Consider the following 14,563-nt stretch of genomic DNA (forward strand, 5'->3'; position numbering starts at 1 on the left):
AGCTCAAACAAAGAGCCTACATAACGGAAATGCAATAGTGGTTTATAATTTTGTCCTAGATCCTATCCTATTATGCAGCTCTGTTTTATTGTCCTTATTTCCTTTATAACAATCAGTATTACCTTAAACAAAGGTGCCCTCAGTGGTAGTGCCATCACTATTCTCATTTGAGCATAAAGATAGAAAGTTGCTCAATATTTTCTCCTAAATCTGTATAAAACTCACTAAAAATTGTCACAGGAAATTGCAAGTCAGTAGCTAATGACTGTAATACTTAGAATAAAATAATAATAATAAAGAAATTAAAAGTATACTAAACTCGCTGACAGATGTATTACAGTGAACAACAATGATTTGGTAACAAAATTATTTTACCTCGTCAAGACGTCTTTCAGTTCCAAGTGCCAACAAATTATTGTATTCTCTTTCCAGGATCTGTCTTGCCTGAAAACAATTAGATTTGTATGAGTTGGAACCCCATAAAAGCCATTATACACATATTGAAAGACTCACCAGTCAGCCTCTTACTTGTGATTTGTATACAATTCATTTGCTTTTCAAGCACTAAGCAGACACCAGGCAAATAATGCTACTCATTGCCAGCGGGCATCAATGGCCGAGTCTAGCTACAAAGGTCCTTTTCACAAAGTAATAGAAACTTAAAAGTATAGATAGAATATGTGGGATATGTTCTGTTTCTACTATGTCTAATAACTTAAACACACACACACACACACACACACACACACTCACACTCACACTCTCTCTCTCTCTCTCTCTCTCTCTCTCTCTCTCTCACTTGTTCAGCACAAGCTTTGAACAGAACATATGGATAACCAAATTGCAGTGATCTCTTTATTGATGTGCTAAACAACTAGATCACAATGTTGTCACCCAATCTGCACATCCATCTGGCACAGTGACCACACAAATGCATGAAGATGCATCACTGATCAGCCAGTTTTCCTGCCATACCCAATCACATGTGGAATGGGATTAGTAGTTGCAGGTATTACCAAAGTGACTTAGCAAAATTGCACGTTGTATGGGCAGCTTAATACACGTTTGGTTTCTAGGGTTTACGTGGAACGTGTTAAACCTCTGTTAAAGATATGAATCTATTGTATTACACTATCCACAATATCATCACACATGTACAGTGTTTTTTCCTGATGGTACAGTACTCAGCGGCAACTTTTTTTGTGTCATTTTTATAACTAGTCTTAGTAATAGGAAGAAATTGCTATTAGTTGAATATCCTCCATAGAATTGATTCCCAGTGAGCTGGTAGACACACCACATTCTTATTCATGTGGTTTAACACACAAGATAGCTGCCTTCAGTGACTGCAGGTGAAATCAGTAGGTTACGTTTCTACCCTATTAAGAAGTTAATAAATTGCACTGACCAAATATTTGTAATGTTCCTTAAAAATGCAAACACATTGCTGCCGTCCTTACCTGAGTGTTTTGCATTGGGATCTGCAGTAATAATGCCAGACTGGTGTAATCAAAGTTGTCATCCAGACCGATAAGAGAACCATGCACACCACTTTCTAATATATTGTTTGCATAATCTCTAAGACCTATTGCTTGGATCCAGCGGATCACACGGTCGTTGCTCCATACCAACACATCTACAACAACATAAAACATTAAGTTAAATTGTTATTTAAAACACCTATTTCTTTCATCCACTATCATAAATTATTCAGTTCACATATTTACCTGTACGGGAAAACAGAACACACCAAGAATACCACGTTTTTTCTGAAGTGGTTTCATGTGTATCGTACAGTATTAGGCAATTGGCTCAAGTATTACAATTTTGCAGCACTTTTTTATTTATTTATCACAGTATACATTACGTAGCATGTTTTACTATTACCAACTTATGCACTGTATTTTGTTTCAACATAATGCCAGATACAGTACATCAGGTGTAAGGCAAACGATTAATGCTTTTAATACATTTTCTTTTTTTTTAGATGCTTGGCTGTAACATAGTAATGTAGAATGGTCTTGTGACATCCATTACCACAAATACTTGTTTGCCATATCAGACACACATTACAATTGAGTTTTAGAGGATGAGTGGATTTACCTGCAGATCCCCTCTTTCAAACTAGGTGCCTCCATAAAAGTTAATGGCTGGTGACCAGTGTAATCAAATTATGGAGTCTAGGGATGGAGAAAGATCTTCCCCAACCTGGCTTCCAATAATTCAGGGGCACCCATACACCATTAGAAAGAGGGGGATTTCTCTTTTAATGATGGAGGCCATTCATACTTACTGTCTGGCGATCATCTGTGTTTTGTGAAAGCCTACACATAGGGGCATATTCAATTAGCTAATTGGCGCACTGGACGGGATTCATTTAGCGGGGATTCCAAGCGCGGGTGTCCCTGAGACCCCGCGTGCGAGTCCCCTGCTGTTTGATTTTACCTCGCACCTCATGTAGGTGCAAGGTAAAATCAGCGTGAGGCCGCCCTATTCGGCCTCGCGCGAGCATGAATAACACACTGATTCCGCAGTTCTCGCGGAATCAGTGTATTCTCGCGTGGAAGTCCTGTTTTTTGACACGGGGAAAAAGCTATTCTATCGAATAGCTTAACCCCGCGCCGCCGGACTTTCATCCCTCAATTACTTGCGGGAGAAGTCCCGCGGGTAATTGAATATGCCCCATAGAATTGCTATTTGGGACATATGCTACCCGTGCAGAGCTCTGCAAGCTGCACAAATGTACTTTCTTTGGTGCATTTTGTGTGTCCAACTCTACATGAAGCCCCACAGGATTTAAGCCCTGGGGCACACACAATGATAGAAAAAGTTAAGAAGAGGTAGGGCCAAATTAACTGCTGAAGGAACAGCTGGAGAGAGGACTAAAGCCATGCTAGATAAAGCAGCCAATAAATCATTTAACACTTTTGTGAGAACTGTTTAATACAGTACACATAATCCAGTTTGGAGGTGGTTAAATAGTGTTAGTTGAGACTAGAGACGTTGAATTCTCATGAGCAGCGCACTCTCAGGTCTTCAAGGAGTTTCCTTGGAAGTTATGGAAGTTCAAGGGACGGCTTCCTACAGAGTGATCACTGCATGCTTACAGAGGAGAGGGAAAATGTCAGGTGAGAGGGAGCAATTAAATATGATGTGAAGAAATAGGAGCCAATGGGACAAGAAGAAGAGTGAAGTACAGATCCGTAATCCCTAGGGGCATATTTATTCATTTATATTAACGGAATAAACGTCTCTTTGCTTCTGGTACCCGCATATATTAAGAATTTGCATGATATATCATGGATGGACCGCATCAGATATCTCCAAATAACTCCAAATGCAGCCTCCATAGCGGTCTACGGGGGCTGCTATGCAATTGGATTCACTAATCTCTAGAATGCTACGCAGATGGACTTAGCCTTTAGTAGCCTATGAGTTACTGTATCACAAATTTTACCTCTAAAACCCTCTCTGTCAGCCCCCGATGACACATGCGCATTAGCCACGGTGGACCTGAACCAGGGTGGTAGTGTAAGCTGTTACTGGGCTTCTGTCTCTTTGCCGGGACAGCTCTTATTGGAGCCTGTCTCCCGGCAACAGAAGATTGCTAAATTCTCATTTAAATATTAATTTTCATGATTGCGAATTTAAGCGAAGAAAATTTATCACTCCCGCATTAAAAATGCAGATTGTGATAAATAGGGCCCTTAAGGCACACATCCACTAGACGATTAAGTTGAGCGATTGAACGGTAACGATATCGTTAGCAAATCGTTTAGAAAAATGTATAAAACGACCAGCGATGCACATTCCCGCTGGTTGTTTAAACATCTATCATTGTACAAATATGTTGTACAACCTGACGATAATGTCAGGTTCCACATGTTTGCAGATGATTGATGTGTCTAAATGGAACGACTGCTCGTTCAGTGTAGGTACATCACAGACAGACAAACAACTGCACAATTACAATGTCGTAATCGTGCAGTCGTTTTCATGTCTGCTAGTGGATGTGTGCCTTTAGTGACTGGTTAAAATTAGGGACAGGGAACACAGAAGAGTAGGGAAACATTGAGTAGAGGCGAAACCATGGGAGTGAGGTGAGTGGAGGGGGCCTGCATGGCTGGGAAAGACAGAAGATAAGCACTGTGAAGCTGGGCTGTGCACTAGGTCAAGGGAATAGGTGCAGTTCAGTTTTTAGTATAGAAAATCTGTACTTCATTCTCTGATAGACGGGAGTGTACCTTTGATTTCATGCTGGCTTGTTTCTCTTCTCCGCTCCAGCTCTTTTCTGTCATAATTTAACTTTTTTAAACACATAATTCCATATTGCAAACTTGTTCTGTTGATACAAATAACAAGAAACAATATTTAGAAAAAGACCATGAAAAGGACCAGAAAAATAACTGGTTACAGCGTACCTAAATAGTAAATTACACAAAGACTTAGGGGTAAATTTACTAAAGTGAGAGTTTTTAGAAGCGAGTTTTAAAAGTGATGTTGCCCATAGCAACCAGTCAGATTCTAGCTATTATCTTCTAGAAGGTGCTAGTTAAATGTTAAGTAGAATCTGATTGGTTGCTATGGCAACATCACTTTTAAAACTCACTTCTAAAAACTCTCACTTTAGTAAATTTACCCCCATACTGTACCTAAGAATACTAAACATATAAATAAAATATTTGCAATCATGATGGCAGCAGCTAATCAACATTCTGTCCATTCTTTATGGCTAAAATGTTCAAGAATCATCAAAAGCAAGAATCCATTAGTATTCTCTCATGATCAGATTTTACTCAGAACATAAACGCTGCCCACTTGGAATATAATCGCTCTCAATCTGAAATTACTGCTTCTTAGTCACACATCGACTAATGGGGGCTGACCAGAATTGTCCGTCAACATTCGTCAATATGTTTTCATGGTAAACCGTGAAATTAGCCAGACCAATCCAAGAAGCAAGGGAAGGGGTCTGTGGAGCCATCAATTGTATAGTAATATATACTTTATTTTAAAACTTATGTCATCATACTTTTCACATTAGCTAATGATTTAACACATCGGCAAGGCCTATACCAAACAAACAAGTTTTCAGGTGAGACAAACACATTCTAATGCCACCGCACAGCTAATGGCCTAACTACAAAAGTCAATGATCAAGGGAGGGGACCAGAGCAGATGCTAGAAGTCCACAGCAGGCGTCTCACATTTAGGGCACTAAGCCTTCAAGCTATCCCAGATGCACCAGAGCCCAATACACTCTGTGGAGTATACAAAGTACAACTATTTCTGCTGGAAACTAGCATATGATATGACGGTGCAAAGAGAACAGAGAGCGAAGCTCCAGTCCTCCTCCGAGAACGGACCTTAGTCCGTCTCCTACTTGAACCTCAGGGCCTGCAACCCACCCAGTCCCACAGCTGACATTAATGTTTAATAAGCAGATGAAATATGTTTCCTATAGAGAAGAGAGCGTATCAATGTACTAAAAGGTGACTCCACCAAAGCAGGGATGCCCCCATCCCACTGTGCACACAGTGTATGGCGGTGCTGTAAAACTGACAAAACATAGATCTTGGTAGACCAAAGTCCGTACTGAACTGGGAAAAGGAGCCAAAAGCTCCCTCTCAATATAGATGGCCTAGAGTGAAAATTCCATGAGTCAACCAAAGAGAGGAAGGGCACTTATCAGTCAACAGTAGTTTACGGTTTAAGAAGTTAAAACAATCAGCACAAATTCCTATAGATTTTCTTATTTATGGCCTTCTACAGTATGTACAGTGTATTACTTCTTCTATATTATCCCTTAGATTGCTAAGGATGAGCAATTTACTGCCTAGAACACTTTACATTGTTTTAAATTCACATTAAAACATTACTTATCTCTGCAGAAACTGTGTTTTATCTGCACATTCAGAATATGTGTTTCTAACAAACTTACTTTATAATGTCCATGATTTTAGCACCTTTCTATTTTCTTCAATTAAAAAAATAAAATAAAGTTCCTACAGTCCTCTATATCAACAAACACCAAGATAATATTGTCCACTAGGGACACAAAAAAAGATTAACACCTGCGCAGGTAGCCATGACTCTGTTCCTAATCCAGTCTTAATAACAGGCACTGCTATGCTGCTATAAATATGTGTTAGCGGCCGCCTTGATTCTGTTTCATAGTCTTCTTTGAAAAAAAAAAAACCTGTAAATAACTAGATCGGGGGGTGGCGACTGGGACCGTTGTACAAAACGTTGGCATGTCTCCCCTGTTTTGTAAGCGTGGCCAGGCCAGGATCTGCATCTTCCGACGCAGACTTCCTGGCCTCAGCTAAGAGCTGTGAGGAGCAATCTTAGTAACCTCAGGGTTACTCATATTGCTGATGGCCTCGCAGAAGATCAGATGCTGCAGCACTCGGATCTGCGATGAAGTCAGGAGGAGTGTATTCACACCAGAAGCCTCCTGCTGCATTAGCCTATTAGTTGTCCGGAATTGCACATCAATATCATACAACTCTGAACCAGACCCTGAGCACTGTGTGGTTTTAGCTGTTAATACCCTGATAATGATGAATTATGCTCATGATTCTTACATTTTATCCTGCTAACTCAGTCAAAGGATCACAGGGAGCACTATACAACCAAGCACTGAACTTTCACACAGCTTACTGAGCAGGCAGGTGTTACCTTTTACATCATAAATGATGTACTAACTTGCTTAGAGAAGTTGTAACTCAAATAACTTTAATACACTCGGAAAAAATGATCCATCAACCATCGGCAATTTATTGGAAACCACAAATCCCGAAAGAACATTCCCATCTTTATCAGTTATCATAGCACATGTGTAAATATTTTGAGGAAATACCTATGAAAGCTATCCACCATTTTTAAGTGCACTCGTAGGTCTTTCTTTGTCAGATGGTCCAACATTCTAGCATCTACCAGGCATTCCATGAAGTAACTTCGATACTGAGGCAAACCCAAGCTAGGCAGCCATTCATTACCAATCCACTCATGATTCATATCACCATATGCCAGGGTCTAGAGAGGGAGATTGAGATTTTGGCAAATTAATGATTATAAAAAGATTAGGATTGCAATTATTTAACATATAAGGGCTGATACTGAGTCGGACGCACTGCAGATGTTTGATGCAGTGGAACCATTTTTTGCTGCTGTTTATGTGTCTCAGACAGGTGTTCCCAACCATGGTCCTCAAGGCACACAAGAGTCCACGTTTTAAGGATAGTCATACTTGAGCACAGGTGTCTTAATTAGTACCGCAGTTATTTAGATTAAACCATCTGTGCTCAAGCATCGATATCACTAAAATCTGGACTGTTAGTGTGCCTTGAGGACTGAGGTTGGGAAACACTGGTCTAAGGTAAACTGCACGTGTCCCTATTATGTCCGTACAGACACGCAGTTGTAATTTCAAGCGCATGCAGGGAGAAGTGTATTGAAAATGTAGTGGTTGTTCCTGGTGGGTGACAAGGAGGTGGCTTAGCGCATGCACAGAGATGGTCCATTTTGCGGGCGTGACGCGGGGTTGTTGGCAAAAGTGGTTGTGTACAAAGACGCTCGAACGCTCACATAGAAAGCCATACTCAGTCAGAGAGAATGCAGTTGACATGGGGCTAGTGCAAGTTTTGACGGTGTTACCAATGGTGGCATCTAAGGACGCACCAATCAGTATTTAAGCGTCTGCCGTCGCTGACAGTGGGTAACAGTCCTTGCATATTCGTACGCTTGGATGTACACCAGGGAAGGGCTCTGGAGCGCCATTTGCATAAAGTCGCAGACCTGCGACCACCAATAGACGCAGATAGGGAAGCGACTGCATCCGACTCATGATCAGCACCATGATACATACATTACACTTTGATTTCTCACAAATACTTTCTGTGAGTACTAAAACAAATATTACAGTTGCCAGCACAAATACAAACGTTAAGTCAACATCTGCAGGGAAGAAAGTGAAATGCGACGCATACAAATGTCTGGGCGCCCTGTCAGCAGCACTTACTAACACCACCTGTGAAAGAAAATATAGCTCTCAAGCATTTCTTGAAGCCGGCTGAGAGTCTTTCTACAGTGTGATGGGCTTAGAATTATTTTACTACAGAACTCTTTCAGCTCAGAAATAATCTGGTCATTTGTATGCACTGCATGTTTAGCATCTCCCCACAGGCTGTCAATTATATTCAAGCCTGGGGACTATGAAGGGCATAGCAACAAATTAATCTTTCATTCCTGAAAACATTTCTTGGTTGATTATATGGTACTGTATGTTTGTTTGATTGGTGCATGCTGCTGAGCTTTAAGACTGTAGGGTCCTTTCTGCAGATGTCTGTGGGCCCCTCCCCCATGAAAAATAAATGTCGGTGACGCATGTGCAGAACATCTCCTGCGCATGCGCAATAATCCAGAATTATCTCGCCAGTGCCATAATTCTGGAGATTTCAATGGCACATGTGGAGGGAGGGAGGGTGTAAGTAACTGAAATGGGTACAGGGTGTGTGTTGTGGGCCCATTATTGGTTACTGGTTGCTATGCTGAACTATACAGCCACTTATAAGCTTCAGTTTCTTCCCTGACTCTGAGATATTAGCTTCTAGGGTTTGATGTTATTTCATTAAATTCATTATTTCTTTCGCCCATACAATATTTGCTTTGCCACTAGCTGCCACACAACCCCAGAGCACAGCAGATTCACCTGTGCTTTCAGATTGGCAAGCATTTATTTTCTTTCTGGATGCTTCCCCTTATTTTCCTAAATGTATATTTTGTTGTTGTGGCCAGAAATCTAAATTTTTATTCATGAGACCACAACATTAATGCTGGGCACACACTGACACAATGGATAAGTCAGCAGACCGATCCGCCATCAGAGCGGCTGATTCGTAAGTCATACACACTTACCAATTGGCCGCTCGATATGTCTGGGCTGACATTACAACTGGGTATCATTTAAATTTGCCCACCCAGTTGTGATGTCAGTGGTGCTGCAGGGCCGACCTGATAGGCCTGTGAACGTCGTTCACAGTCATATCGGGTGTACTAACCCACCGATGCGCTCGCGATATATCGTTTGTCGATTGAATAAACTATATATTGACAAGTGTGTCCCCAGCATTAGTTCTGGTTTATACATTGTTTTACCATCTTAAAATATTTAGTTTTGTGATGAAATCATAGGAAAGTTTTCACTGATTCCATGCAGAACATTTGTGTATTATACTGTAGGCCTTCCAGATCTTTACATTCCTGTTTTTATAAAGTTTTTGATTGTGCAAATTTCAAGCACTTAGATATTTTGTTATAACCATCCTCTGCTTTATAAGTCTCTTCTCTCTTTTTTTTTTTTTTAAAGTCCGCAGTCAGCTGCTTAGACTTGTCCATGGTTGTTGATAATAAGCACACTATACCAACCAAGGATAGAAGGAGCGCAGTATTTATTTTATTCAACTTTGGAAATCTGTTCACAGGATGACTTAATGTGAGGTCTGACAAGGCAATCAAAATTTGAAGCCATTAAAAAAAAATGTAAATCAACTGGAAGGGTGTCCAAACTTTATTTATAAATTCAGCAACTAAATACTAATAGGAATAAATCCTAATACATAGGAATATGTCATGTGTACATTTGTATGGTGCAGTAGTTGTAATAACATCTTTTCACTTACAATATAGTGAAGTATGTGTATGACCAGGGCTGCCCAACATTTGGCATACCACTGGATGTGTGAGAATATTAGTGATAGTTCTTTTATATGTGTAAGAATTCCCACAGCTTTACATAATTAGATAATATTTCACATTCTATTTACATTTGCTATGCAGTTAGCAGCTATTTTGGCTAAATGTGGGTAAGAGAGCCTGATGAGATTTGGCCTCTACCTACTAACTGTCTATAAAATACTGTAGCTCTTTCACACCCCTCCCCAGTAAGCCCCCAGTCTCCTAGTCCATGCCCTGGCAGCCGGCAGGATTCTCATTGAAAGCACCTACTGCTAGTTGCACACTGGACTGTCATTTTCTCCAACTGGGGCTGCCAGTCAGCACTACCGTTAGCAGAAAGCGCATCCAATGGGCGGCCACTTCTGCGTGTAGTATGCCAGCGCTTTCTGGTTTCTAGGGGCTGTAGCCAATGCAGTCAACATAAGATTGTGCACATCTTCCCTGTTAGACTGTTCACACCATGAACACGCTTGGCTGCTGCCCGAAATAAAATTGCAGGATATTCATAAGGTAGGAGCCTAAATTGGTTCTAAGTCTTTTGTCGTATTATTTCTGATTTGTAAGATATTATTTCCGATAATGTAAAGAAAGTCTGAAACAATGGCATTAAACTATATGTTGTCACCAAGTCATGCTGGAGATTGAAGTCAAGCAGCGTTCACCTAGTCTACGCCGTGCTTATACGTTGCAAGTACGCAAAAGGAATTTATTCACATCTGTTACCACATCTGTAAATAAGTCACCATGGGGAGTACATAGGTACCATGTGTGAGATACTTGTCAACTTTTTCATGTGTATTTATGTATGTTTCTCACTATAAGGCAAGGAAAGCTTACCTGTGCCCAGCTGCCTTCTTCTAACTCTTTCTGTGTTGTCAGCAGGAAAGAACAATGCACATACATGTAAAACATAACAGAGTCAGTAGTCTAATTATAAGCATAGTAATATGATTATTATTATTAACATCCCAACACAGAAGTTGGTAATAATTCCTTATTTTATTTGCATCCCTGTCAAACATTGGGCAATTTTGCAAAATAGACAGTACATTCACATAGACAATTATCTATAGATATCCCAAAGGAAATCAAGTTCTAAATAAAGCACTAGTTATCCCAAAATGACTTCTCAGAGAGTCCAAGAGAGTTATCTCTGAAACTAATAGGCACCTAAAGCGTAGTAAATATTTCCAAATGGCTCAGGGTATAATGTGAGGTGCTTTGGGATAACTACTGTAATGTTATATGTTGCATGAAGATAGGGTATTTGCTGTAGGATTTTGCTTGACACTGCCTGCCAGATGAATTAATTGAACTCGTGTTATGTGAAGATGCAAATATTTTATATTGTTATGTCTTTAGTAGAGCAATCTATTCATTTTCCTAGGAAAAATGTAATATTTAAATTGTTTCAGAGTGGTTACACAATATTTTTGCTGCAATTGTATAATTATTGTAAGATTGGACTCCAATATATAACAAAGATCTGATTTAATGTGATAAGATTATATTCCTTTTAGATATTTAGTTTTAAAGCAGATCAAATAACTTTACATGTGTCAAAGCACAATGACATAAAATTGCATTAGACGTATGATAGGTGTGTATTTAAAGTAGAGATGTGAAGGTCTGGTTCTCAGAGAACAGCCAACAACCGAATTTAGGGGTTCCGTATCGAACCAAGTCCCGGTTCAGATCTTCCCACGGTTTAGAACTCTGATTTAAGCATCGAACTCGGGTTTTGAATTTGCTGTTTTTGTATTTTGTAGCTCTTTTTGTATTTATTATTAAAACAATATAGATCAAAAACCAAAACATGTGGGGGTGGTTTCACAAAATCAAAACACAAAGATGAATCTGGATCCAAAACCAAAACTAAAACACAGGGGTTGGCGCACACCTCTAATTTAAAGAAACATTTTTTACATTGTGCTTAATATACTGAATGGGACTGCAATATAGATCACCAGCCACATGTATAGCTGTGGCTATAATTCCAGTGCAAAAGTCATCAGATTGCCAGGTATTGTATTTCAGTGGCATTGGGAATATACAGGTGTCTAAGCCAGGTATACTACAGTAAGGGTCAGAGCTCAGACGCCTTATTATATATAAACACATGATTAGAAACACATGATAAGTGGTGACTAACCGTTTTGGCAGGAGCTGTAAGATTTTCCATTTCCTCATGGGTAACCCATACATTACCGGACGGCTAATGAGAGGACCCATGGGAGAGCAGGGGGGATCCACATTAGGTAAGCAGCATTAAAGAAGAAAGTCAGCACCACTGTAAGTTAATAGTGTTATAACATCACAATCAGCAAATATATACACCGGCTGTGTCATAGGTGCCCCACAGTCCCCACAACTGCTAAGAACAGAAATCTAGTAAAGGAAATTTTTTATGCAATTTCAGATATGACAACATATGGCTCCGTAAAATCAAATTAATGCTCAGCATTACAGATATTCTCAAGCATGTATACTGTACAAAAATATTAATGATCTCATTTGTGTTTCAAGTTTGTACTCAACAGAAAAATATTTAAATGAAATGCTCTGGTTTGCTTGGGGTCATTTGTATTGTATGTAATAAAAATACATAATCTGCATATGTACACCTATATGTAAGTTAACCGTCACTATATAAAAGCAGATATTGAAGGGTAATGCCAACAAGGTCACTTTGAATATTACCCGTCTTGAAAGTGTGCTAAGGTTTTATACACAAAAATAAACACTACAAGAGAGATTATCTTATAAAACTGAAACAACAGGGGTTCAGTATTGTGACCAATTTAGGGAGAGATAATAACGTGTGTCACAGTGTTCACAAGTGGGTTGGCCTGAACCTGTGACCACAAAAAGCCTGGGTCCTTCAGCTTGGCGAATTACCGTATCTCTACATACGTGTATCTGCTACCAGCAGGGTCAGACTGGCCCACAAACACAAAATCACATGGGGGGGCGTCCGGTTGCCCTGAAACCCCCTGGCTATGGCCAGTCAGCAGCTATAATCAGGACCACAATAGCAGTAGAAGTGACAGAAGACAGCTGTATGTGTGGATCAGCTGAATCAGCATACAGGATCAGAGATACCAGAGAGCAGCTGCCAGCAACAAGAGACCGCTGTCTTATCATGAGGTGGTAGAATGTGTACTTATGCAGCTCAGTTCTGTCTCCTACTGTTATGTATGTAGTATGGGGTTTTTAAACTTTTCTGGGCCACTTATGTTATTTATATGAGAAAACTATGTTTTATACTGTACAGAAAGTTTGTTTTTTTAGACTCTTTCGCCAACAGGCTATACCATACTGTAAAGCAGTGTTTCCCAAACTTGATTATCAGGGAAACCTAAGGCTGGGTACACACTAGAACAGGAGTGGGCAATAAGCTCCAGCTGTTGAACTACAAATACCAGCATGCCTTGCAACAGTTTTAGCAAGGGCAAATACCAAACAGTGCATGCTACAACAGCTGGGAGGCCGCCTATTGCCCACACCTACACTAGAACAATATCTTCACGATATGTAATTTCCAGGCAAATTGGATCGACAAATCGTTTAGATCATTCAGTGTGTATCGGCAATGGCGCGCTCCCGTAAGTCGTTTACGGTATCTTCTGGTTGGTTTTCCTCCACATTAAATCAGAAGATATCATGTACAAAGCCATGCTGCTAAATGCAGCATGTCATTGAACATTGCTCAAGGTGCGATATGTAGGCCTGTCGGCCGGGAACACATCATTCTAAGGGAAGCAGTCGGGAAGCAGACGGATGTAATCCCGACCATAATCCCGGCAAGTGCCTAATGACAGGTGTCAAAATCCTGACGCCTGTCATTAGACCTATGCCGGGAGCCCGACACCCACCTTAACGATCGAAGGTAAGCCAGGCGCCGGGCGCGGACAGCCGCGGGGTGGGGAGGGTTAGGTTAGGGGCTCCCGGGGGGATTTAGGGTTAGGCACCCCCGGGAAGTTAAGGCCAGGCTAGGGGAAGGGGGGGGTTAGGGTTAGACTGATTATACTGCATGAACTCTCAGGGCAGAATTTATGAAGCAGCTGCTTCTGTAAGCCGCTGCTTCCCGGCGGGTTGCAGATGAATATTTTAAATGGCACTCGGAGTGTGTTTAAAGCACTCGGAGTCAGTGTAAAGCACGCTGGGTGCAGAATTTACAGAAGCCGCTGCTTCGTAAATTCTGCCCTCAGTATTTACTATATATATTTGTAAATGGGTCAAAACCATGCACTCAAGTAGCCATGTTGTCTGCATTCTATGTCCTCTCTAATGCTTTGCCAAGCCTCTGTGGCATCTGGCCACACCCCACCACATAAGCATGGTCCCCTACCGCTGCATTCTCCCAGTGGGCGCTTCGTGCTCAAGTCCAACACTGTAGAGCCAGATTAAGGGGGACGTGGTGCAAAGGGGGTGAGTACCCGAAGGCCCCCCGGCCAGTGCTCTGATACGGCTGTTGGGAGACGATTCAGCTCGTCGCCAGCAGAAGCTATCCATGCAGCAGTGTGGCAGCAGAAGAGCAGGATCTGTCCCCGCACTGCCAGAGCAGGTGCAGGTAGGATCCATAAATGTCTCTGGAAGTTCTATAAGGAGCTTCATTCTATCTGCAATCCGCTCATCTTGCTAGCTGCAGCATTGGCTATTTTATTCCAGAACTGCATGCTTGCCATACAGCATTTGAGCTCCCAAACACAGTGAAGCAAAGAAGCTCCAAGCCGGAGCTGTACATTCTCCATACAGCTTGGAGCTTCCTCTCAAGGGGCTCATCTGTAATACCTAGGCAACGTTGCCTGCATACCATCATAAG

At 41.0% G+C, this 14,563-nt stretch overlaps 1 protein-coding gene across 7 annotated transcripts in view; it reads right to left on the reverse strand.

Annotated features, from left to right (window-relative positions):
* PPFIA2 (PPFI scaffold protein A2) overlaps positions 1-14,563 on the reverse strand; it is a 452,695-nt gene that overhangs the window by 21,675 nt on the left and 416,457 nt on the right. For all 7 annotated transcript variants that reach the window (XM_088454381.1, XM_088454383.1, XM_088454384.1 and 4 more), the window contains 6 exons: positions 11,891-11,953; positions 10,576-10,605; positions 6,863-7,038; positions 4,245-4,342; positions 1,461-1,636; positions 376-444 (listed from right to left, as the gene is read on the reverse strand). In XM_088454381.1, the coding sequence (XP_088310507.1) occupies positions 376-444; positions 1,461-1,636; positions 4,245-4,342; positions 6,863-7,038; positions 10,576-10,605; positions 11,891-11,953 (612 nt within the window). The remainder of the gene's footprint in view (positions 1-375; positions 445-1,460; positions 1,637-4,244; positions 4,343-6,862; positions 7,039-10,575; positions 10,606-11,890; positions 11,954-14,563) is intronic.

Source organism: Taudactylus pleione, unplaced genomic scaffold (assembly GCF_031769625.1).
Source record: "Taudactylus pleione unplaced genomic scaffold, aTauple2 ptg000040l, whole genome shotgun sequence".
Classification (NCBI taxonomy): Eukaryota; Metazoa; Chordata; class Amphibia; order Anura; family Myobatrachidae; genus Taudactylus; species Taudactylus pleione.